This window comes from Heterostelium album (genome assembly GCF_000004825.1).
Source record: "Heterostelium album PN500 unplaced genomic scaffold PPL_scaffold11, whole genome shotgun sequence".
Taxonomy (NCBI): domain Eukaryota; phylum Evosea; class Eumycetozoa; order Acytosteliales; family Acytosteliaceae; genus Heterostelium; species Heterostelium album.
The window spans coordinates 1,017,851-1,044,175 of NW_008805073.1; the positions used below are offsets into that span (position 1 = coordinate 1,017,851).

General features: G+C 33.1%; 3 protein-coding genes across 3 annotated transcripts; 2 read left to right on the forward strand and 1 right to left on the reverse strand.

The window, feature by feature from the left end:
* Nucleotides 1-70: 70 nt before the first annotated feature.
* On the reverse strand, nucleotides 71-7,355 carry PPL_09792 (uncharacterized protein; the record flags this gene model as incomplete). Its single annotated transcript, XM_020580582.1, has 10 exons — nucleotides 71-2,315; nucleotides 2,381-2,466; nucleotides 2,524-3,464; nucleotides 3,536-3,580; nucleotides 3,650-3,713; nucleotides 3,766-4,520; nucleotides 4,582-4,653; nucleotides 4,713-5,420; nucleotides 5,457-6,314; nucleotides 6,383-7,355. 10 exons carry the CDS (start codon nucleotides 7,353-7,355, stop codon nucleotides 71-73), a joined length of 6,747 nt encoding a protein of 2,248 aa, XP_020429169.1.
* A 611-nt stretch (nucleotides 7,356-7,966) lies between these two features.
* On the forward strand, nucleotides 7,967-23,610 carry PPL_09793 (uncharacterized protein; the record flags this gene model as incomplete). The annotated part of the gene is made up of 11 exons (XM_020580583.1): nucleotides 7,967-7,985; nucleotides 8,230-9,015; nucleotides 9,088-9,345; nucleotides 9,405-9,507; nucleotides 9,736-11,304; nucleotides 11,441-16,831; nucleotides 17,029-17,597; nucleotides 17,662-18,180; nucleotides 18,258-18,515; nucleotides 18,595-18,846; nucleotides 18,920-23,610. The coding sequence occupies 11 exons, from the start codon at nucleotides 7,967-7,969 to the stop codon at nucleotides 23,608-23,610; spliced, it is 14,415 nt and encodes a 4,804-aa protein (XP_020429170.1).
* A 917-nt stretch (nucleotides 23,611-24,527) lies between these two features.
* PPL_09794 (uncharacterized protein) lies at nucleotides 24,528-26,309 on the forward strand (the record flags this gene model as incomplete). Its single annotated transcript, XM_020580584.1, has 4 exons — nucleotides 24,528-24,759; nucleotides 25,323-25,439; nucleotides 25,639-25,879; nucleotides 26,189-26,309. The coding sequence occupies 4 exons, from the start codon at nucleotides 24,528-24,530 to the stop codon at nucleotides 26,307-26,309; spliced, it is 711 nt and encodes a 236-aa protein (XP_020429171.1).
* Nucleotides 26,310-26,325: the final 16 nt, after the last annotated feature.

The following is a 26,325-nucleotide window of genomic DNA, read 5'->3' on the forward strand; positions in this document are numbered from 1 at the left end:
TTTTCGCTATGTCTAGTAAGGTGTGGGGGTTTATTTGATTTTTAACAAATTAAAGATTGAGAATTTATTTTCAAATTAAATTATAAATATTTGATGATTGTCCACCAACGATGATTTGAATAGATTGTGGTAGTTTAGTGGTCAAACATTCAGCAAGAATACTGGATTTGAATGATTTAAAAGTGGTGGTGTATCCATCATAGAATAATACAATCTGTGAACTTTCAGTGACAGTGAATCCATTCTCGATTGGAACAAAGTTATTGCCTGATATTTCAATCAAATCATTCTTGATTATAACATTGTTGATCACTGGTTGCGAATATGAGATTATTTGATTTGGTAAGAGTTCGACACCATTGATTGTTGCTGATAATCGATATGATTGTCCATATCCAGATGGAACATAACATTCAACAAACAAATCGAATGAAGTGCAATCTAAATCGATTCCATTCAGTTTGACAACCAATTGTTCATTTGATGATAATCCTAATCCAAATCCATTCAATTGAATCAAACCACCACTCGTTGGAATTTCAGTGTTGTTGATATTTGTGATTATTGTTGAATAATATTCGAATTCTGATTGGATTGTTTGATCACCTGATTGGATAATGACTGGTTGTTTTGATGTTTCATATTCCAATTGGAATTCAATGAAATTGTTGGTGAAATTATCAATTTCGATTTGATTATCTCCAATGAATAATAGAGGTGGAAGATCATAGACTTCTTCATTTCCGAATCCATTTCCAAGAATTACAACTTTATCTGTTGGATCTCCTGATTTTGGAACGATTTTGAGAATTTCTGGTCCACCGAAACTGAATGATTGTGTTCCAATCGAATATAATGCCAATTTCGATGATTGATCATGAACAATAACAGTTACATGTCGATGATCTCCAATTGCATTCGGTGTTAAACATGCAATTGAATTTGATGAAATACTTAGAATTGGTGAACAATCAAGTTTATCATCAATCAAAACTCTGATATCTTTGATATTATCTCCAAAATTTGAACCATAAATTGTCATGATATCATTTCCATAACTCTTGATCATTTCTGGTTCAATATTTGTGATCGTGGGAGAATCATATGAAAATATGAATTTTGATCTCTGGATATTGAATGAGATTTGTTGTGTTGAAATTTGAATCAGATTATTTCGACCGCTTCCTTTTGGAACTTGACAAACAATTTGTTGATTTGAAATCAATTCTGTTGAAACACATTGTTGTTCTCCAACTGAGAGTGTCATTGATGAATTGAATCTAATTCCATTGATTGTAATCTTATATCCACCATTGGTTGGTCCATTCAATTGATTTACTGATGTTATGATTGGTCCTGATGATGGACATGTCATATCGAAATTATTTGATTGGAAATCAGATTCACTGATCATTTGGAAATCACAAAGTTGCGAATTGATTGTCGATATTATCATTCCATAAACACCATCATAAAAATTCGGTTTTGGAAGATAATACACTTCGAAATCTCCAAATGTTGAATGAATTGTTGATTTACTCATCAAAATACTTTCAAGAATGAATGTTATCGAAACAATTGAAATTGGTGATGATAAGCTAATTATTTTTTGGTTACTTTCAGTTTGTTGGGTACTGAGATCGATTGAATTACCATCGAGATCACGATTGATTTCATCAATGAATTTGATTGCATGATTTTCAAATTGATTGAAACTATTGATAATTAGTGTTTGAATTGCTTGACTTTGATCGTTGATTGTGATCCATTTGTCAATTGAATTCTCGAGATTTGACAATTCATTTGAATTCAATGAATAAATATCTTCCAATCGAATTGATTTTGGTGTGATTGAAATTAATTGTTGAACTCCTGATCTGATGACTCTTTCATCTTGAACAAGTGGTGATAGCTGATTGTAATTCTTGATTTCAACATTGTTCAAAATTGATTTTGAAAACATTATTGATTTCTTTTTAATCTGAGAATTGAATGAATTAACATCGATTGGATTTGAAGGTACTGGAATAATATAATTATTAACGAGAATAGTTTTAAAGTTTTCTTCTGAAATGTATTGTATATCAATGAATCTTCTCAAATTACTCATATTCAAGATATATCCATTCTGTCTTGCTTTGATAACTGTCTCCAATAAAATGTGAACTGGAATAATATTATCTTTGTCAATTCTTGAAAGTTTGTCTCCTTTTCCACCATTACCATTTGAATAGGTTGGATTCATCCAATCCCATGCTGCTTTGGCACTCCTTCTGAAAATTATATCTGCAGTAGGATTAACCAAATCATGATTACTTAATAAGAAATAAAGAAAATTAGAATGAATAAAAACATTATTGAAAAAAATAAATTATCATACTCTGGAAAACTTTCAATATTTTGAAGATTAGAAAATACATTATTCATACATTTATCGAAATTTGGAATTTGCTTGTTCGACATTACCTAAAAATAAATAAATTAATTGATTTATCATAAAAATAAAAAATGAATTGAACATACATTGTAAAGTTTCTTTGAGATTGCTAATATCACACCATTTGCCCAATTTGGATTGTTTAGACCAATTGTGTAAATCAAAGAAGAAGAAGGTAGTGCACCAGATTGATAATAGATATAATGAAGTGTCATATAATATGCAATCTCTTCTTCACAAACCTTTTGAACTCCAAAAATAAATGGTGCTTCAAAATATGATTTCGAATTTAATTGTGATTCCATGAATTGATAGAAGTTTCGTTTGGCATTTGGAAGATAATTAATGAATTTAGAAGTGAATTCCAAAACTTTGAAATTATCATTTGAAGATAAATCAAATGTTCTCTCGCTTTGAATATCGTTATATTGAATTAAACGTAAACTTGGAAAATTGATTGGTTTACCATATTTTGGTTCTGTTATCAAAGAAGAAATTGATTTGTCTTTGGTGCATTCTGTCAATGTCGAATCAAAACTGCAAATAGAACCAACATCTTTGTCAAATGCAACGTAATGAAGTGAAAACAAGTCATTTGCCACATAATTCATAATATCAGGTGGAGTACTTGGGAGAGTTGGTTCTACATCATTACTTGATATCTCTCCATTAGGAGCAACAAATGTTGTAGTGGTTCTTAGTGCTGGGAATTCAGCTCTAATTTTATCATAAGGAGTAGGAGGATTATTCTTTAGGTTTGGAGTGATTTCATGAATCTCTCTTGGATATTTAGAAATGTGATTTCCATTAATGAAATCTTTAACCTCCACTTCATATGTATTCGACCATTGACCTCTTTGAACTTTGATTGGTTGTGTAACTGAACAAAATAGATCTACTGAGTTTCCTTTATTGGGTTTTGTCAAAACATTATTTCTATCTACAACATTGTATTGACGGACCATTCTGTTGAATTGATATGAAAGTGTTGGGTGTTGTATACAAACCAGACCACCTCCTCTACCAGCTATTAATTATATAAATAAAATAAAAGAATTAGTTTAAAAATAGGAATAAAAATTGGATATTATAAATTACCTTGACCATTGTGTCTGTTTGAATCACCAAAACAAAAATAATTTTCTAAAATTATTCAAAATTTATATTGTTAATAAATCAATATATGAAAAAACTTTTACTTAGTGATTTTACCTTTATCATTGAGAGCCTGATCACCATAAGTAGGATACATCGGAATTCCTAATTTCGAATGTTCCTAATTAATTGGTTAGATAATATCATAATTTTCTAGTAAACGAAAAACTTACATTTGAATAACCAGAGAATTTAAAAGATTTTGTTTCGAGATTTAGTTGAGGATTACTGAGATATGGTGGAAAATTTAAAAATCCAACATTTGACACTCCTGAAGAAATATCAGTCTGAATATTTTTTGATGCGTAAAAGAAATCCACAAAATATTTTCTATCCATTTCTTTTGCCAGAACTGTCCAAATATCAACTCCATCCACTGATCTTTTTAACGATTTATCAGCTTGCTTTGATGTTTTCATGACAACATATTCATTTAAATTTGCAATGTTGTGAATATTAGCTTTCTCAAAGAGAGAATCTTTGTTTCCAATTTTCATAAAGTATTGAATCTTCAAATTTCCACCAATTTCGATTGGGTTTTTCTTCCACCAACATATATTTTCAAGTCGAGTATTTTGTATGATATTGGGTTCACAATCGTCAACAAGTTGTTTTTGTGTTTTAGATTTCGGTGTGGTTCCTCTTTGTACACGTGCTTTAAGAAGGACATTATAATTAATTGATAAATAATCATAAAGATATGGGTATTTATCTTGTGTGTTATTTGTCCAACTATTCATATTTGAAAAGACATTGTTTTTTTCGAGAAGATAACCATCATTCTTCAAGTAATACTCTGCAACATCATCAAGATGATTGAATGTATAACAAAAGAAATGTTGACTATTGTCTGGTCTTCCAAGGAATTTCACTTTATCTTTTGGTGTGAGGTATTCATCCTTATCTTCTGAAGTATAACCTGGAAATGCTGAATTTAGAAACAAAGTTAGAAATTTAAAGAGATTGGAAAATTAAAAATAAATAATTACCTGGATTTGAATGATGAATATGAATTCCATTGATATGATCGTTGACATCAGGATCTTCCCAAAATACCATTCCTTTAACATGTCCATTTGGGATCGGACTATCAAATCTTTTTTTTGTTTTTTAAATGTACCTGACCTTCCACCTGTATCAGTTCTTCCTTCAGGTTGATCATTAAAAAACATATAGTAATAATAACTATGTTGATTAAAAGTAGCTTCAATTGGACTGAATACACTGAAATCGTTAGATATTGTATGTTGAAGGTTATCAAGACGTTTGAGTCGATCCATTGTTGAGTCGATATATAAATATTCATTGGTATAACTGATTTTATAGACAAACCACCAATCAACTGCATTGTTACTTTTGTCAGGAAGTGGTGGTCCAAGACATGATAATCTATTTGATTTGAAAACAATATCATCTCCAGATGACACTCCATTCACTGTGATCGTCACTGAATGTGTTCCATTTTTCAATAAATATTCCATTTTACATATTACTTGAGTATTGGTGATTTTTTGAATTTTACATGATGATGATCCCACTGAAATTGATACTTGACTGGAAACAGTTCCAAAAGAAGTTCCAACGATTGTGAGAGTTTGAATAATTTTCTCAAATCCTTGAATTGGTATTAATTTATCAATTTTCGGACCAACATAATCGATTTTGAAATTCGATGGATATGAATATTCATCATCATTTGATTTTACAATCAATGTAATTCCATAACTTCCTGACTTGTATCTTGGTATTTGACAAGTCAATTTTGTTTGTCCATTTAAAGTGCAACTGGATGATTGGATTTCAATTGATCCAAATCGAATCAAAGTTACTAAATCCAAATTAACTCCAATGATATCAAAATTACCACCACCTGTTGGGTTGGTATTTGTTCGTGAAACTGAAGTCACACTTGGTTCAACAAATGAAAATTCTTTTGTTGTATCGACTGTTTGTCCGTTGATAGAAAATGAAATAGGTTCATCTGATACTAATCCTCTTGGAGGTATTGAACATGTGAATAAATTAATTGATGATCTTTCAAGATATTCACAATATTGATTCCCAATCTTAAATGAAATTACATCATCAAGAATCTCTTGATCTACTTCTGGGAAGTTATGAACTTGAATTGAAACTGGTGTGTATGATTTTGAATGTCCTCTGTCGATATTAATACCAACAAATGTTCCTTCTCCGATATTAATATTTAGAATATTACTTGTAATTCCATTTTCAATGATTGTCACTGGATAACTTCCTGTTGCATGATTTTTGGTATCGAGTTGAAATGTGATTGTATTTGTTGATATAATAATTGGTGTGTAATGAGTTTGACCAACTTGAACTTTTGAATTTTGACGAAACCAACCTTGAACTTGAATATTATGTAAACCAAGATTAACAACAGGATTTGGAATGATTTTATTGATTTGGAGTGAATGATATTTGAATTTAAAGTTGTTCGATGAGCTAAAGATTTTATCATCAATTACAAAATTAACATCCAAATCTTGTTCTGATGATCCACCAAGATCATATCGAGATGTTATGCAAGATATCTTGTCATTAAATTGATTGCGACTGAACGATCCATGAATCAAATTACAAATTGAAGTACCAATCGATATCGATTCAATATCTTGGAGATATTGACCAAAAATATCGATTGTGTCTCCTCCATTCCATACACTGTGTGGTGGATTTATATTTTGAATTTCAGGATCTAAAATAATGTTATTATAAAAATTAATAAATAAACAAAATATTTAATATTGAAGTTAATTTACTTACGATAAATAGTCAGTTTTACAGATGATGATATTGATATTCCATTTAAGTCAATTTCGATAACGAATTCTTGCAAAGTTCCTGATTGAATATTAATTATTGGACTGTCACATGACAAAATTCCATTTTGATGGATGACATTTAAACAATCTTGTTGTGCAATTCGAACGGTTGGTGTGCTTGTCAGTTGGACAATATCGAATCCAAATATTGAAATTCTCTTACTGACTCCAGAAGCTACACTGTCTGGAATAACACTTTTTGTACTCGGTAATATATACTTCAGATTTCTTCGAGCATCTATTTCCAATCCAGTATAGAATCGAATCTTGATAGTTGAAATTTTTGGAGTATTGGAAACTGGAATATCACAAATGATTTGATTATTATCAATAGATTTGATATTAACAGAGGTGGTGTCATCAAAGATGACTTCTGGTAGTTGGTCAAAACTATTAAGTCTAAGATGATTTCCACTCATTATCATTTCTATTCCAACCACATCTGTATAAACTTGTTCAGGACTTATCATTATACTTGGTTCTTTGATTTGAATGTTAATTTTAATGAATTTACGAAATGAATGAAAGATAGATAAATACATACCAACATATTCGAAATCTTGTTCGAAAAAGTTTAAAGTCGATCCTTGAAGTTGAATGATGAACTTAACGGTTCCAATTTCTGAATTGATTCTCTTTTGACGTTGTAAATTAGATTCTGGTAAACTTGGTACAATCCATTCAAATATTCCGGGAGATACTTGTTGAAACGAATCGAAAATTGTTTCTTTGCCAGCATTTACAACTTTGAGTGTTGGTGGATTCGCAACTGGGAAATCAGGAGATACAATTCGAAATTTATTGTTTCCACCTCGATAAGCAATCATTGGTGACATCGATTGTATCGTGAATGCATTGCTGTAGAGAAAATCGAATCCCAATAATACTATTAATATTATTGTTATACGATTCATTTCTAACTTAGTAGATATATTTATAACTTTAAAAATATTCCTTTTTTTTAAAATACAACTCTATAACTATTAGTTATTGATTTAACGAAAATAACTATTTTTACACTAGTCACTCTCTAAAATAAACAAACGAGTAAAGTGTAACAAAAAAAAGATAGGTTTGAAAACACACGGTTCACCAATCATATGACCAGATGAACAATCGCTCTAAATAGCGATTAAAAAGAATAACATAAACACTTCAATAAAGTTTAGATCTTTGTGCAATTCGTCGAACAAAGCAAGATTTTTTTATGTTTAGAGAAGTGTTTTTGCTTATAATGCAAAGATCTAATTTAGGAATATCAAAAAGAATATGAAAATCAGTACCATTCGATTACCAGGAACATTGCACGGTTTCATCGAATTTTAGATATTTTTAAAAAACAAAATTTGACAAGAATTTAAGATGATTTGCAAAAACCGAGATTTACGAAAACATCTTAAACTACAAAAAATCCACTATCACCACGACTAGTCAATCAAAAACCTTAGACTTTTTAAAATACAAATTTTGATTAATTTTTTATTTTATTTAATTTTTGATATTCACTCTTCTATGGTCTTTTCATATGTTTGTAAAGAATTTAAGTATTATTAATCATATAATTAGAATATTAATAATTAAGTTAGAGAACAATAATGAAAGAGTTTCGAACTTCTCATTTATTTTTCTCTCTTTTAATTATTTTTCATTTTTGTACGACAATTATTTTTTTTTAATTTTTTTGACAATCAAAAACAATTTTTACTAATTTATTTTTTATTTTTTATTCTATTTATTTTTCGATCAAAAACGAAAAATTAGATATTAACAATGTTTTATCATTGGTAGTTCCGATAACAAATGTTACTCCATCACCTATTGCCACAATTTCCTCACTAATAACAGTGATTGGAAGTAACTTTAATGCTGCAACAATCATAACAATCAATTCAACGTATTCGTGTCCTTCTACAGTGGTGGTCAGTAGCACCCAAATTATTTGTAATGCACCTGCACTTCCATTTGTTGGAAAAGCCATTGTTCATGCAAGAAATCCACCTTTGGACCCAATAACCACTGAGCCAGGATTTACCATTAATGTAGGGGTACCACAACCTGCAATTACGCTCATTAAACCAGACATCCTTACGAATGTAGCGTCGAACAGTCTTACGATCACTGGAAAGTACTTCATCCCAGATGTCAAGGTTTTGATCAATAGTACATATCCTTGCATCCAGGAGATTGCCACCGAAACATCTTTGATTTGCCACTTTGCAGCTGTTCCAATTGGAGGTACCAATTCGATGTATCCAATAACAACAGTTAACTCTGGTACAAGTTCAGATCCATATTACATGAAATTCAATTTACCAACTCCGGTTTTCGATGAATTCAATGAAGATATCCTTATTGAAAAAGATACTACGTATCTATTCAAAGGTTCTTTATTTGTTTGTGATAAAGTAAAGATTTCGGTAAATGGAACTTTCGATTATTTAACTATTCAAAATTGCAATCCAAACCGAATATTAGTTAAATATAGTGATCCCACTAAGACTCTTAATTGGTCATTTCCTGTTATTATTTACAATGATAACGTCGCTTCCAACTCTAGACAAATTTCTTTTCGGGGTATGATATTAATTACCATCTTTCAAAAATTCTAAATTCAATCTCTGTATATTAACTATATTTCATAATTAGCACCGATGCCTATTGTAGATAGTGTTATTGAATATGGAATGTCATACAAGCTTTTTACTGGTCAATTGACGATTCTTGGTAAAGAATTTAGAAAGGAACTTACATTCGTATATTTTAATGAAGTAAGATGTACTACAATAGAAATGACTATGACAAAAATCATATGTCAATGTTCAACAGTAACAACTTATGGAAATTATGAGCTCCAAGTTTGGAAAATATTTACGGGATACACAGGCTTTACTGTTTTTTTGGCATGTAAGATATATTTATTATTTAAAAATGATAATTTCTTTTACTAATTTAAATTTCCCAAGCAATTCCAACAATTACATCATTCAGTCCAAATGTTTACCAGTATGACCAAACAACTGATTTAAATATTGTTGGTGATGAATTTAATAGAGGTCTAACCAAAGTGTATGTTGGAGATGTACTCTGTGATATTACGAGCATAATTAGTAAAACTCAGATTATCTGCCATTTCCCTCAGATACAAAGAACTGGACCCACTTCAATCGTTGTTAGAAATACTGGACATGGAGATTCAAACACTGTTTATGTTGATTACCGTCCACCATTTGTATATATCACTTCAATTTATCCCACCACAATTTTGAATACAATTGATAGTTTTATTACTGTCAGAGGTCAAAAGTTTACTTCATCTTCCTCGGCAAAGTTGACTCAATTGGATATGGCACTCCTATCAGAAACTATATTTACGAATTCATCTCAAATCATTGTAAAAGTCTTGGCAAAAAGCATGGGTGGTACGTGGAATTTGACAGTGTTTGATGGTGGAAAGTCTTCAAATCAGGTTCCTGTTCAACTTCTCAGTTCGGTGTCAAAACCTACAATCACTTCAATCACACCATCTAGTACATTATACACCAAAGCCACTGCTATTTCTATCGTTGGTACCGGATTTATCGATGGGGTCACCAATGTATTAGTCGATAATGTATTGGTAACATGTTCTGTTACAAACACATCATTGGTTTTCACCTCTCCACTCTTGAACAAAGTTGGAACTTTCAATGTTGTTGTGTATAACGGTGATAGAGCTATCAATTCTACAACCACTATCAAATATTATCCACCAACTCCAACTCTCACACAAATTTCACCAAATTCAGTTGAAATCACATCAGGTACAGCAATAACTTTAACTGGTACAAACTTTATTTCAGGAATATCGAAATTACTTGGAAATGGTGCAACCATTCCAATGACAAGCATAACATCAACCAGAATCATTTTCAACTCTCCAACCAACACAGCTGTAAATGTTGTATGTAAAATTTCAAATGCAGTTGGTTATGATTCCAATACATTATCACTTACATTCACAACAGTGAAACCAGTTGTTACCAGTTTTTCACCAGTTAATGTAACAAATATCCAATCGACCAGTATAATAGTCAAAGGTTCAAAGTTCGTTCCTTCATACACAATTTCAGATGCTATTTTCGATAATTCTAAAGTGAGATGTACCACTTCAGTTTCAAATCCAACAACTCTCACAATCACCTCACCTGTAAAGGCTGAAGTTGGACCAAAGATATTCATGATTACCAATGGAAATTTGGTTACGAATATATCAATCAATTATGTATCACCACCTATAACATTGACTTCGATTACTCCTAGTTCAATGGTGGGTAATCAAGAGCAAGTTATCACATTAAAAGGAACTGGATTTGATTCTAGACTTACATCGATTGAACTTCCAAATTTCTCATGTCCATTCTCATTTATTAATTCAACTGTTATCATTTGTACAGCTGGAAAATCAACAAACTATGGAATAAAGTCTTTAAGATTGAAGAATATCAATGAATATTCCCAATCAATAAACTTTCAGATTTTTGCACCTCCAGTAGTAGTTTCCAATATAGAGCCATTATATCATATCTTAAATCAACAATCAAAAATAACAGTTATTGGTCAGAACTTACCTTCAAATACTATAATTCAGTGGAATGGACAATTTATTGTTCCAGAATCTATTACAGAGACTAGAATAATTGCCAAAAACGTAATCTCACCAACCACTATTGGAAAATATCCGATAAATGTCTTGTCAGGATTTTTAGGCATTTCACCAATATCTTTTTCTATATATTATGTTCGAGGACCCAAACTCATAAATGCTTCACCATTACCAATTTATTACAAGTTTCCAACAAACTATAATGCTTTATTATATCTATCGTAAGTAAAACAATGAAAGTGACTATAAATATCCATTCTAATGAACAAAGTTTAGTGGTGAAAATCTCATAGATCAAGTAAATTCAAAAACAAAAACAATTGTTACTTTTGGAAATCAAAATTATACTACAGTAAGTGAAGCTGTTAGTAATGTAGCCGTATATCCACCAGTAGACCAATTAAATTTCATCGATGTATTTGTTACCACCTATGGTCAATTTGTTTCAAATACTCTTAGGCTACCAGTCGCTGTTGCACCACCAATATTTTCAAATCTAAAACCCATGATGATGACTAGTGATGTTACAAATTCTTTAACTATCATTGGACAATACTTTTTGAGTGGAGAAACAAATGTATATTTAAGTTTTGGAAAACTATCATGTTCAAATACTTTTGAAACCATCATGTGTTCAGTACCTCCAACAAATTTTTATGGAAGCACACCCGTCACCATCGAAATGATGAAAAATAATTATACTTATGGAGCTATTACATTTAGAAGACCAAACACCATAATCGATACAATATCTCCAAGTCAATTATATTTTAATACAACAAATCAAATGACAGTAACTGGTTCCAAATTTTATGATGGCTCAACTTCCATCATTATTTCAAATCTCAATGCATTTCCAAATCCATCTTACTCGATTTCAAGTGTGACTCAAAATCAAATTATTTTCGATTTAAATCCATTTACCAAGGTTGGAACATATTCGATCAGTGTTAAAGTGGATGGTTCATTAAATACAAACAGTAACTCACTGGTTGTTGATGTAATTCCTGGTAAAATTACAATTAATTCGATCAATCCAAATAAACTTCAATATGGATTAAGCAATCAAGTTGTCACTCTAAAAGGTTCAAACTTTTATTATGGAACTGTTATTCAATTGGATTCTGTGAATTGTCAGATATTATCACAAACTGAAGATACTATTTTGTTTTCAGTTTCTGAAATCACTTATTTTGGAAAATCAGATTTTGTTATTGTCCAAAGTCCACAAGCAGATACACTGTTTAATATGGAGATAGATGTTCCATATCCAGTTATCAATAGTATGAATCCATCAAATCCATATTCTTATCTTGGCAAAGATATCGAGATAATTGGTTCGATTTTCACTCACACCATCTCTGTTACTATTAATGGAATTAATTGTTTAACCATTCGAAATTCACTAAATTCCATCACAATTACAACACCAAAGTTAAAATCAGGAACTTATCAAATGCAGATATTCAATACTCCAGAGATTTTCTTGACAACAACCATCGAATTTATCGATTCAACACCGATCATTCAATCGATTTCACCAATTTCAGCAAGCATCAATGATATGAGTATGACAAATAGTATGATCACAATCATTGGTTCACAATTCGTCAACAACTATTCAATCATCAAAATTGGATCCTACCAATGCGAACCAAGATATATCGATGAAACTCTAATTCGTTGTTTGATGCCAGAGGTCACTGTTGAAGGTGAACTTTCAGTCAATGTCAATAATGGAGAGATGATATCAAACACATTCCACATTTCATACATCAATTCACTTCCAATTACATCTGTGACGCCTAAATTCGTCAATTATAATCAATCCAACGATATCACCATTACAATCACTGGATTTAATTTCAACAATCTACTTGATAGTCAAGTATTTATTGAAAATAAATCTGGAACAAAGAATCAATGCAATATTCTCACAAAAGAAGATGAAATTATAATTTGTCGATCTCAAATGATTCAATTTGGAAAATATCAAGTTATCTTATATTCGAAAGAATTACATTCAATTCCATCTGATTTCAGTATTCTTGATGATTCATTGGCTTGCAAATCAAATTCTAGAAAACAAGTATCATGGTGGTTCGCCAAGAAACTTCCACAATCGCAATCATACATCTATGTTGACAGTGATTCTCAAGATATCATTTATCTTTCTGATATTTCCTCAATTACAAGTAGTTTGGCACTCACTTTGAACCAAATCATACTTGATAGCAATACACACAATGGATATGTTGTTTATAATGATCATCCATGGTTTGATGATCTCAGTGGACAACTTTCACATTCAGTTCAAGGATATCCAATTGGTCATTCAGGAGAACTCAATAAATCACTTGGAAAAGGTATTCTTGTTGCTCAAACCTATTTCAACTCAACATATTCACCTGGTTTCCACATTAAACATTCAATGGAAGGATTCCCAGTTCCACTTCCAAATGGATTGTTCAAAACACCTTCAAGTCATCCATCAAGTTGGATTCCAAATGATTATCATTTGATTCCAAAACAAGGTGATGATTATTCACTTGGTCATTCATTTATGTGTCATTCATTCATTGATTCATCTGATTTTGTGAATGGAATTCAATCATTGAAACCATTCATCTATTCATCAAACAGATTCACACCAACTTCTACAACCAACATATTCTCATCACTCTTTACTGACAGCACAACCAATTCATTCACAAGTAAAGATTGGTCAAAAGGATACTTTATTTCTGCTGGATTCAGAAATGATATCTTTACACCAACAAGAATTCAACCACTTTCAATCACATTGCCATCGAAATTTAAGATTCCATCAGGTGCAAATGCAATCACTGATGTAAAGTTACCAACTGAATTTATCATTCAAAATAACATTCCAACCAAGATATCACAATGGAAATCAGATATCGATAAAAGTTATATTGCATTCAATGATACACATCTTTGTCTTGGTGATTATTCATCAAAGACATCATTTGGTGGTGGAATTGCAGTTTGTGTGATCAATCAATTCTCAAGTGAATTCTTTGTTGAATCAATATTCAAATATCAACAACAAAATTGTTCAACTCCCAAATGTGAAAATCAAATTCAAAATCAATTCTTCATTTCAATCAAATCAAAATTATTGTTGGACAATACCTATTCAAGCAATAACAATGATTTACAAATGATTTTGAACAACATCGATTCAATTTTACCCAATACCAAACTCAGTGTCGGAGATTCAGGATGTTTTGGAATATTCTGTCCAATCACAGCTCCATACTCTGAAATCAAAGTAAATCCAACAGATTCAGTTGGAATATTCTCATTCAGAGGAAGTTACACACCTATTTTCAATTTGATACTTCAAGATACAAACAGTTCAATCACAATCAAATCCAATGGATCTCCGATATCATATTCAACATATAATATCTCTGGATCATTCACTGCAAAGACCAATGGTAATATCCAAAGTAATAATATTATCGTTGCATATAAATTGATCCAAATTGTGAAGAAAGTCAGAGATAATCTTGGATTTGGAACATTTGGAAATATTGAATTGATTTTAAATAGCAATGGTATTGCAATTCTAAATCAACACAATGATATTCCAATCAAGATAGACAGCAATACACTTGATGTTCAATCATTATTCCGTGCAATCAGTTATGATTTGATTTTGCAGTTAAATAGTGCAACTTCAAGTGTCGAACTTCCAGAATTGAATTTCGATTCATTTGAACTTTCAAAATCATCAGCATTGTTGGGAGGAATGATCAATTTCATTTCAATGAAACTCAGACAACTTTCACTTCCAAATTTACCAATTTCAATGATTCAATCAATGAGAGACAGAAATCAACAATTGATTGATATTGAACATTTCACAAGTTCAAGAATGTCAAGAAGAAATGCAATTTTATCACAAGGTTGGATCACATCATACCTCTGGGATTTGGTTGATCAAGAGAATGATGATTATCTCAATCCATCATTCAGAAGACCACCACACAGTGATAATAATTATGGAAATCAAATTGATTTCAAATATATTCTCCAAACAATTCAAAACAACTCTTTGAATTCAGATATTCTCATATTTTCAGAACATTTATTCAATATTCTTCCACTTTGGAACACTCTCACAATTCCACATGCTCGTTCCATCATGATCTATAACAATATATTCGAATGTAACAATTGTAAAGTTGATAATCCACCAACTGTCAGCAATTCAACAGATTTATCAAATGTATTACAGTCCAAAGGTGTTTGTAAATCATCGATCGATAACTTAATAATGCCAACGATCGATGAAGTTCAATCATTTGTTTCATTTTGGTCATCTTCCTCAACAAACAATTGGAATGACAATCAAGGAATATCGAATATCTATTCATCTTCATTCGTTTCACTCTATAACAATTCATTGTTATTGGAATCATTGATTCAAGTTGCAGATCCAACACTTTGTGAATTCCAAATCGAAAATGGATATCCAGTCACACCAAAAGGTTTGGAGATATTGACAAGAGTTTTGGTCAATCAAATCAACATTGCCAACAAAATGATCAAATACAATGAAGTTTCAACATATTTTGTCAAAACAGAAACAACCAAAGGATTGACAATCATCACATACAAGAATTATCTTTGTGCATTCGATATTGTTGATGAATCATCATTTGACAATGGACAAGTCCTATCACTTTGTCCATCAGGTCCAATTGTGACATCGATCACTGGAAACACAGGACCAACACATTCAAACAACAATGCAATCACTTTGATTGGTCGAAAACTCAGTGAAACTGGAGTCCAAGTTCAAATTGGATCAAAGAACTGTTCAATTCAAAGTCAATCAGATTCTCAATTGATTTGTCAAGTTGGTCAAGGTGTTGGAACATTACCAATCATCTATTTCAATGTTAACACTAAACTTCCAAATGAAACACCACTCGATAATTATGTATTCCAATTCAATCAACCAGTTATCACTTCATTATCAACCAACAGTCCAGTTAAGACCTATGGACAAAAGATCACAGTTTATGGAAACAACTTTGGATTCACCAATGATGACACAACTTTATTTGTTGGAGATATTCAATTCAACATTGAAACATTCTCAACATCTGGAAACTCAGAACTATTGATTTTCACGTCGAATGGAACTGGATATGGTAACATTGTTTCTGTTTATGTTGGAGACCAAAATTCAGAATTGAATAATCAATTCATTATCAATTACGATATACCTGATATCAATTCAATCTCTGTCGATCGATCACCAACCTATGGAGGTGGAGCGATGACAGTATCCGGTACTTCATTCGGTCTCTATGGTGATATGACGATTAATATTGGAGCTATTGAATGTTCATCAACAATTAGAATCGATGATAACGCAGCAATTTGTATAATTCCTCCACATGTGGCAGATCACCAAGTAACCATTGTGGTTGGTAACCAATTCTCATCGGAAGGACCAATGTTCAAATATGACAGACCAGTGATCTTTGAAGTTTTACAAACAAACAACACACCAACTTCAGAACCAAGTAGTTTTTGGATTATTGGAAAAGATCTTGGACCACAAGGTTACGAATTCCCATATATTTCATATTTTTTAAACCTGACGGTTGTCGAATGTGATGATGATTATACATGTTATTACAATAAGACTTACACTGACGAAAATGACAATGACATTCCAATACCAACAGATCCTTACCATGATGGGTATTTTGATGCATATGTGGCAATGAATTCATCATATCGTTCAGTTGTCAACTTTGATTGCATTCAATGTGTTCTCAATCCTGGAATTGGACATAATATTCCAGTGAATATATCATATTATGAAATTTCTCGAATATCATCAATGACTCACTTTCATTCAATCGTCCAACGATTTTGAATGTCACTGAAAACCAAAGTAATACAGATGGTGGAGCATTTATTTCAATTATTGGTTTTGATTTCGTTCCAAATGAAATCAATGAAACAATCGATTATTTGACATCAAATCCAGCATATACTTATAATGAAGAGTATATTTATAATCTTGAAGGACCATTGACATACAGCAATGCCAGTATTGCACAATATCTATTCAACAATATTACTTTTGTCAATTCAACATTGGTGACTGCTCAAATTCCACCTGGAATCGGTGCAAATCACACAATATCACTTTTCATTGGTGGTCAAAATTCAACACAACTCTTTAACTTTTCATACAATGCTCCAAATATATCATCGATTTCATATTCAGATACAATTGGTCAAAATATCACATTATCAGGTTGCAACTTCGTTCCCAAGAATGTTTCATCTGGAAATTCAAGTTTTGTTTTGATCAACGGAACTGAATGTCAATCACCTCAATGGATTTCATCAAACACAATCAATTGTACTGCTTCTCCAGGTATTGGAAAGAATTTAACATTAACTGTATCGATTGGAGCTCAAAACAATACTGATAATACAACATTCTCTTATAATCGTAAGTTTTTCATTATAAATTTGATTATTTTATTTACTAATTTAATACTATCATGAATATTTAGCACCAAATGTAAATAATGTGACAATGAGTAAAACAGATGGTGAGATTATTTCGATTATCGGTGGTAATTTCGTTCCAGCCAATATTTATGCTTTCAAATCAAATGTAACGATTTTCAATGATCTTTGTGATAATATTAACTGGATCAATGATAATAATATTACATGCACTGTTAAAGCTGGAATTGGAAAGAACTTAACACTTTCTGTTATTGTTGGAGATCAACAATCAACCAATAATAATGTAACATTCTCATATTTACCACCAACCATCAAGAATAATGTGACAACCGATACAAAAGGAGGTTCAGTTATCATTGAAGGAACCAACTTTGTTCCACAAAACATCGAACCAAAGAATTCAAATATTTCGATAAATGACAACAACTGTCAGAATATCGAATGGAGAAGTTCTTCCTCCATTAAATTTGATGTACCACCAGGAATTGGAAATAATCAAACTTTTGTTATTTTTGTTGGAAATCAAACAACTGATCAAAAACATTACTTTGACTACAACAGTATGTATAGAAATTAATTCTAATTATTTGTTAATGAAATTATTAATTTTAAACTTTTTATTATTATTTCGAAATAGAACCAAAGATATCGAGTATTTCTAAATCCAAAACAGATGGTGAACAAATTACTTTGGCAGGTACAAACTTTGTGCCACTGAATGTTGAACCAAGAAACTCTAATCTTACAATTGGAACTCAAGCATGTAATAATATTGTTTGGAGTAGTGATACTCAGATTCTTTGTACGATTCCAAAAGGTATTGGAAAGAGTTTGAATGTAACACTTTTTGTTGGAAATCAGACCACTGAAGATAAACCAACTTTTGATTATATTGGTAAGTTAAACAAACATCCACTCAATTTCAATCGATAATTAAATTAATTTAATTAATACTTTTTGTATTTTATGAATAGCACCTTCGATTAGCAGTGTAACGAATTCAAAGACAAGTGGTGAATCAATCACTCTTCAAGGTTCAAACTTTGTTCCTGAAAACGTTGAACCAAAGAATTCAAACATCACAATTAACAAGAATGTCTGTAAAGATCCAGTTTGGACAAGTTCATCACAGATCATTTGCACAGCACCATCTGGTATTGGAAAAGATTTAGAATTATTATTATTTGTTGGAAATCAATCTACCACAACCAAATTCACCTATAAAAGTAATGTATTAAATTTGAAAAATGAAAATTAACTATTTCATATTAATATCTGATTAAATATTTTTTTTTTTAGTTCCAAAATTGGATGATACCAAATACAAAGGAAATCCATCTGGAGGTGATTGGATAACAATCAAAGGTGAAAACTTTATTCCAAGTGATTTCGTTCAAGAAGTCAATCAAAAAACACAAGATAGTAACAATTCAGTATCGATTGCCGACAAACAATGTCAATCAGTGGAATGGGTAGACTTTAACACTGTTAAATGTCAGATTCCATCTGGAACAGGTAAAGATAAGAATATAAAGGTTACTGTTGGTACTCAGAGTTCAGAGAACAATCAATTGTTCAGTTATAATGCTCCTGTTGTCGAATCTATTTCTCCAGATAATGGTGAACAATCCTCAAAGAAACAAGTCACAATTAATGGAATCAACTTTGGTTCAAATCCTACTGCCACAATTGGAGATGCTGGTGAGTGTCAGAGTGTCGTGGTTCTATCAAAATTGAATGACAAAGAAAGAATTCAATGTAATGTTCCAGAATATAATACAAATGGTGCACAAATCGTTAGTGTAACATTGGATGGTCAGAAATCAAATGAAACCAATGTTAAATATACATACAATGGTGATCCAAAGATTGATTCGATTTCACCCACCTCTGGATCTGTCGATGGTAACTTTGAGATGACTGTTTCTGGAAAGAACTTTAAGAATGGCGATGCAACAGTGACTGTCTATTTCAACTCGAAATCGATTACACCAACATCTAAATCAACTGATACCATCAAATTTACAGTTCCTGAAGGTGGAGGTACCAGTATTGCACTTTACATCAAGGTTGGCAATTCACAAAGTAACACAAACAATGACTTCTCATATGATGCACCAAAGATAATATCGATCACACCAGATGAAGGTCCTTATGACCAAGAAACATCAGTCAGTATCTCTGGATCAAATCTTGGTCTTTCATCTGATTCCTCTTCGACCACAATCACAGTTGGTGGAAAACCATGCTCAAGTATTCAAGCTTCATCATCGTCATCAGTGAGCTGTACAGTTCCCAGAAACGAAGATGAAGGAGAAGTATATATTCAACTTACTTTCAAATCTCAAAGTGCATCCACAACATTCAAGTACACCAAAGAAGATTCAAGTAGCAGCAGTGATAGTAGTGACAGCAGTGACAGTAGTCATGGTAGTGAAGGAAGTCATGAAGATTCAACTACCTCAACCACCTCAACTACTGCCTATTCTACCACCACATCAACCACAGGTGAAGTTTCAACAACCTCTACTACTTCGACCACAGGTGGAGATTCAACAACCACATCTACAACCGTTGAACCAACAACAGCTACTACTGGTGGAGGCACTGATGGTGGTGGCCCTGGTGGTTCTGGAGGTGCTGCTGGCATTGGTGGCGCTGCTGGTATTGGTGGCGCTGCTGCTATTGGTGGTGCTGCTGCTATTGGTGGTGCTGCTGCTATTGGTGGTGCTGCTGCTATTGGTGGTGCTGCTGCTATTGGTGGTGCTATTGGTGGTGCTGCTGCTATTGGTGGTGCTGGAGGTGGTGATGATAATGGAGACCATACATCATCTACAACCTCAACAAGTTCCATGATTTCTGGTTTCATAACAACTTTAACTACAGGTGAATTTACAACAACAGGAGAACCAATCACAACCACAACTATATTGACAACCTCTACAACATCTACTACGGGCGGAACTACAGGTGGAGTTACTAGCAACTCTACTACATCAACAACATCTACTACTATAAGTACAGATTCAACAACGGGAAGTACAATCACAACAAGTGGATCAGATAATTCCACCACGTCAACAACTGGTGAATTAACTACCTCTTCCACTTCCACCACTTCCACAACTGGCGAAACATCATCATCGACAACTGGTGTTGCAAACACCACCACTGGAGAACCCACTTCAACTTCAACGACTGGTCAAGATCCTTCGACGTCGAATTCTACAACTGGTGGGGATTTAACAACGGGAAGTACAATCACAACAAGCGGATCAGATAATTCCACCACGTCAACAACTGGAGAATTTACCACCTCTACTACCTATACCTCTTCAATAACTGGTGAAATATCATTATCGACAACCGGTGGTGCAAACACCACCACTGGAGAATCCACTTCCACCTCAACTACTTCTGATTCGACCACCACTTCCACAACTGGTGAAATATCATCATCGACAACCGGTGGTACAAACACCACCACTGGAGAGCCAACCTCCATTTCATCAACTGGTGAAAATCCTTCGACAACCACTTCAACAACTGATTCAACCACCTCTTCCACCTCCACCACTTCCACAACTGGTGAAATGTCAACATCAACAACTGGTGGTACAAACACCACCACCGGAGAACCCACTTCCACTTCAACAACTGGTCAAGATCCTTCGACATCTTCAACCACTGGTGTAGATTCAACAACCTCGACCACAAGTGAATCAACAACAACGTCTATCACCAGTTCGACCACAAGTGGAGATTCATCAACTTCGACCACAACTGGTGATTCAACAACCACGACTACTTCGACAACAAGTGGATCAGATAATTCCACCACATCAACAACTGGAGAATTTACCACCTCTACCACTTCCACCTCTTCAATTACTGGTGAAATATCATTATCGACAACCGGTGGTACAAACAACACCACTGGAGAACCCACTTCCACTTCAACAACTGGTGAAGATCCTTCGACATCCGCTTCTACCACAGGTGGAGATTCAACAACTTCGACTACAACTGGTGATTCAACAACTTCGATTACTTCGACAACAAGTGGATCAGATAATTCCACCACATCAACAACTGGTGAAATGTCAACCTTAACAACTGGTGAAATGTCAACATCAACAACTGGTACAAACAGCACCACGGGAGAACACACTTCCACTTCAACAACTGGTGAAGATCCTTCGACATCTTCAACCACAGGTGGAGATTCATCAACCTCGACTACATTGACTACCAGTGAACAAACAATCACCACCTCGACCACTGGTGGAGATTTAACAACATCGAATAATTCGACTACAGGTGGAGATACATCAACCACATCTACAACAGGTGAACCGACAACGGCATCTACCACTACTTCGACCACAGGTGGTGATTCGACAACCTCTACGACATCTACAACCGGTGAACCAACAACAATATCTATCACAACTTCGACATCCACAACTACTTCGACCACCGGTGGAGATTCAACAACCTCGACAACATCTACAACCAGTGAACCAACAACAATATCTACCACAACCTCGACAACAGGTGGAGATTTAACATCCTCAACTACATCTACAACCAGCGAACCAACAACAGTATACTTAACTACCACTTCGACCACTGGAGATGACTTAACAACCTCGACCATATCTGGAGATTCGACTACCACCTCTTTGACTACTGGTGAATCAACCACCTCAGTACCCACAACCACAACCGGTCATGAATCTACCTCTATATCAACAACTGGAGGATCAAGCTCAACAACCAGTGAACCAATCACCACTTTGACCACAGGTGGAGATTCAACAACCTCTAATAATTCCACAACAACTGGAGATTCAACAATTTCGACAACAACTGGAGATTCAACAACATCGACATCAGGTGGAGACTCGACATCCTCGATCATAGGTGGAGATTCAATCTCGACTACATTGACAACTGGTGAACCTACAATCACCAGTTCGACCACTGGTATAGATTCGGCAACAAGTTCAGCAATCTCGACCACAAGTAGTGATTCAACAACCTCGACAACAAGTGGAGATTTAACAACCTCGACCACAAGTGGAGACTCAACAACTTCTACTATTCCGACCACAACTGGAGATTCAACAACCTCGACAACAAGTGGTGATTCAATACCTTCGACAACAAGTGGAGATTTAACAACCTCAACCACAAGTGGGGATTGGACAACTTCGACAACAAGTAGTGATTTAACAACCTCTACAACAAGCTCAGTATCTTCGACAACAAGTGGAGATTCAACAACCTCGACTAATTCGACTACAGGAGGAGATTTAACAACTTCGACAACAAGTGGTGACTCCTCAACTTCAACCACAAGTGGAAATTTAACAATCTCGACAACAAGTGGAGATTTAACAACCTCGACAACAAATGGAGACTTAACAACCTCGACAACAAGTGGTGATTCGACAACTTCGACAACAGGTTCAGCAACTTCGACCACAAGTGATGATTCAATAACCTCTACAACTTCGACAACAAGTGGAGATTCGACAACCTCGACCACAAGTGGGGATTCATCAATTTCGACAACAAATTCAGCAACCTCGTCCACGAGTGGTGACTCAACAACTTCAATAACAACTGACGGAACAAACTCAACAACAGGCGATGATACTTCCACAACTGGAGATATATTAACTTCGACCACAGGAGTTATTTACTCTACTACATCCACATCTGGAGACTTTAATTCTTCGATGATATCAACAACTTCTACTGTTGATTCGACCACAGGTGAAATAAACTCTACACCTACCACCTCAATGATAACAACTAGCGAATTGTTTATAGTCTCATCTTCTGAATCATCAACAACAACAGGTATTCCAAGTATTTCGACAACAGGAACTAGTATCTCACCTCTTGATTCTGGAATTTCTGGCGAAATACCTTCAACCACTTCTACAACAACTGTAATCAATACAGGAGAATCCCTCTAACAACCACATCGACACCAGTAATTCAAATTCATTCCTATGTTATAAATCAAAATATAATAAATAAATAAAATATAAAATAAAATTCATGCATATTAATTATCCCAATGGTGTAATTTGATTAATTTATTTTTTTGGAATATTTAGCACAATGAAATAAAAGCTATTGTGAGGTTGTGTTAAGTAATCATATGATTACTGTTTTATTCAACCCAAATTGTGGACAATCACTATTTAAAAAACCAATTAGATCTAATTCCTAGTCAGCTCCCAAGGCGTTGATGATGGCTAACCAGTGGACATCCTCGAAATGACCATGGTCTTGATTCGGTGGCTACCTCAATACAACGGGTGCACCTTCCACTTTAAATTTGTCGGCCATTGGAGAGTCTCCACTCATTGATCCGCTGGCGAGTTGTCATTTCCCTTTTCCTGAACAAGGATGATCTTGTGACGTGTCTACAAGCCTATTATCTTCTTTGGAGTCGTTCTTTGTCATTACAAGTCTGCCACTCACGGTTGAAGGAGTTACTGTGCCAGTTCTATCTTAGTAGGTGTACTCTTCGTCTGCAATGAACGACCTCTGCACCTTTTCATGTGTTGTCTGTTGTGCATGAATTTACTATTGGCACTCCGGGGACTCGTACGTCTAAAAAAATGATTTAAACCCCTATCTCACACATTGTTGGCATGTTTTTTATAAAAATAATTGAAAAAAAGCACCTATATTTGGAAAAACGTAGTAGGTACTTTTGAACCCCAAGCAAGATTCTCATCCTCACTGAAAAACAAAAAAAATTTGGCAGTTGTGTGGTCACCCACAATTTTTTTTTTAATTTTTTTTAATTTTTTTTTTTTTTTAATTGTTACCTGTATACAGAATATATTATATTATTCTAGTTATGATTTTTTTTTAAAAGATGGAAAACTATATGTTTAAGTTTAAGTTGGAGCAACCAGAGTCTACCAAAGAAAATGATAACAAGAAGTGTGTATTCAATGATGAGGAAATTGAAATAATAAATGATAACCCAAGAGATCACGTTTCGGTTGATTATGGCTTAAATATTTTGTTCGAAGTGATTGAAAATGAAAATAATTATATTAGTAGTATTAGTAGTAGTAGTAGTGGTGGTAGTAGTAGTAGTAGTAGTATTAAATAGTAATAGTTCAGTTTCTAAAATAAATACATACCACGTTAATAGTGTTGAATTCAAGTGTGAGCATTGTTTATATTCTTATGGTGAATTGACCAAACTCAATAGGCACAAGAGAGAAAAGCACCCCAATGAAATGAAAAAGTCACATTGGGAGCAACCACTCCAAGTGAATGCAGATATAAATTCGAAGCAGTGTTGTCATAACAACTGTCAAGTAAAAGTGACTCTATCAAACTATGCAAGCATCTGAAAACCAAACATCCTTGTTGGGAAACGAATAATAAACTGGAATTAGACGAAATCACATGTTAAGGGTGCAAAAACAATTGGATAATCAGATCAAAAGAGAGAGAAATAACCTTGCTGTGTCTACTCCTGTTTGACATCTTAATAGATTTATTGTCTTCAGTGTGTTTACCTATTTATTTATTTACAAAAAAAAAAAAAGTTAGAATTAATATACTAGTTATATAAGTTTTCAAAGTATTTGAAGGTATTGGTGGATTGACATTTAATCAAATTGACATGTGTTTGGATCGATATTTAGAACAAAAGAATCTATTTGTAGAAGTAAGAAGTTACTAAGAACTCTTGACTGTAATACTACAGAAAGAGATGATGAATATTTGGATAAGGTATTCGAATTGGAGTTGTGCTTTGATGGTGATATATGTAGTCGAAATATCAATCGCCAAATGGAAATCAACAAACATCAGATTGGAAATCAACAACATTAAGAATATACTAGATGATATTATGAACCAAAAATGTTATGATATTAAGAACATAACATTCAACGATAATTTAATCGCTTTTTTGGAAATACATTCACAAAACAAATTAACACATCCAGTCATATTTTAGAAAGTAGTTGAAGAAGACTATAGGAGATTTAAAAGAGAAGAAGAGAGAATTAAACAAAAGAAAAGGAAGATACAGCAAGATAGGAAACAGGATAAGCAACAAGACAAGAAACAAGATAAACAGCAAGATAAGAAACAAGATAAGAAGATACAATATAAGAAGCAAAACAAGAAACAAGATAAACAACAAAACAAGAAACAAGATAAGAAACAAGACAAGAAACAAGATAAGAAGATACAATATAAGAAGCAAAACAAGAAACAAAAAAAATAAAACAAAATATTTAGTTATTTTTTAATATTATTCTTACTTTTTTAAAGTTCTTTTATTGTGAACTCTGTTCATCTTTTAATCTATCCATATTTGCTGAACTTGTTGTTCCTTATATGCTTTAAATTTTTAATATTTGATATTATCGTATAATCGATCAAAATAGATGTGAATGTGATGTAATTTTTTTTTCAAATTTTTTTTCAAATTTTTTTTCAAATTTTTTTTCATTTTTTATTATTCCAAATTTGTAAAAACTGAAATAAGTGGGGTACGACTTTCTGAAGTGTTGGTGTTCAGTTGTCTACCGTCGATTGCTTGCCTACTCATTGCTCTGCTTCTGCTGCTGCTACAGTCACGCTGGCGATGTCGGGTGATGGCGTTGTGCATTCACTATATGCCACCTAGGCCTATGAGGGATGTC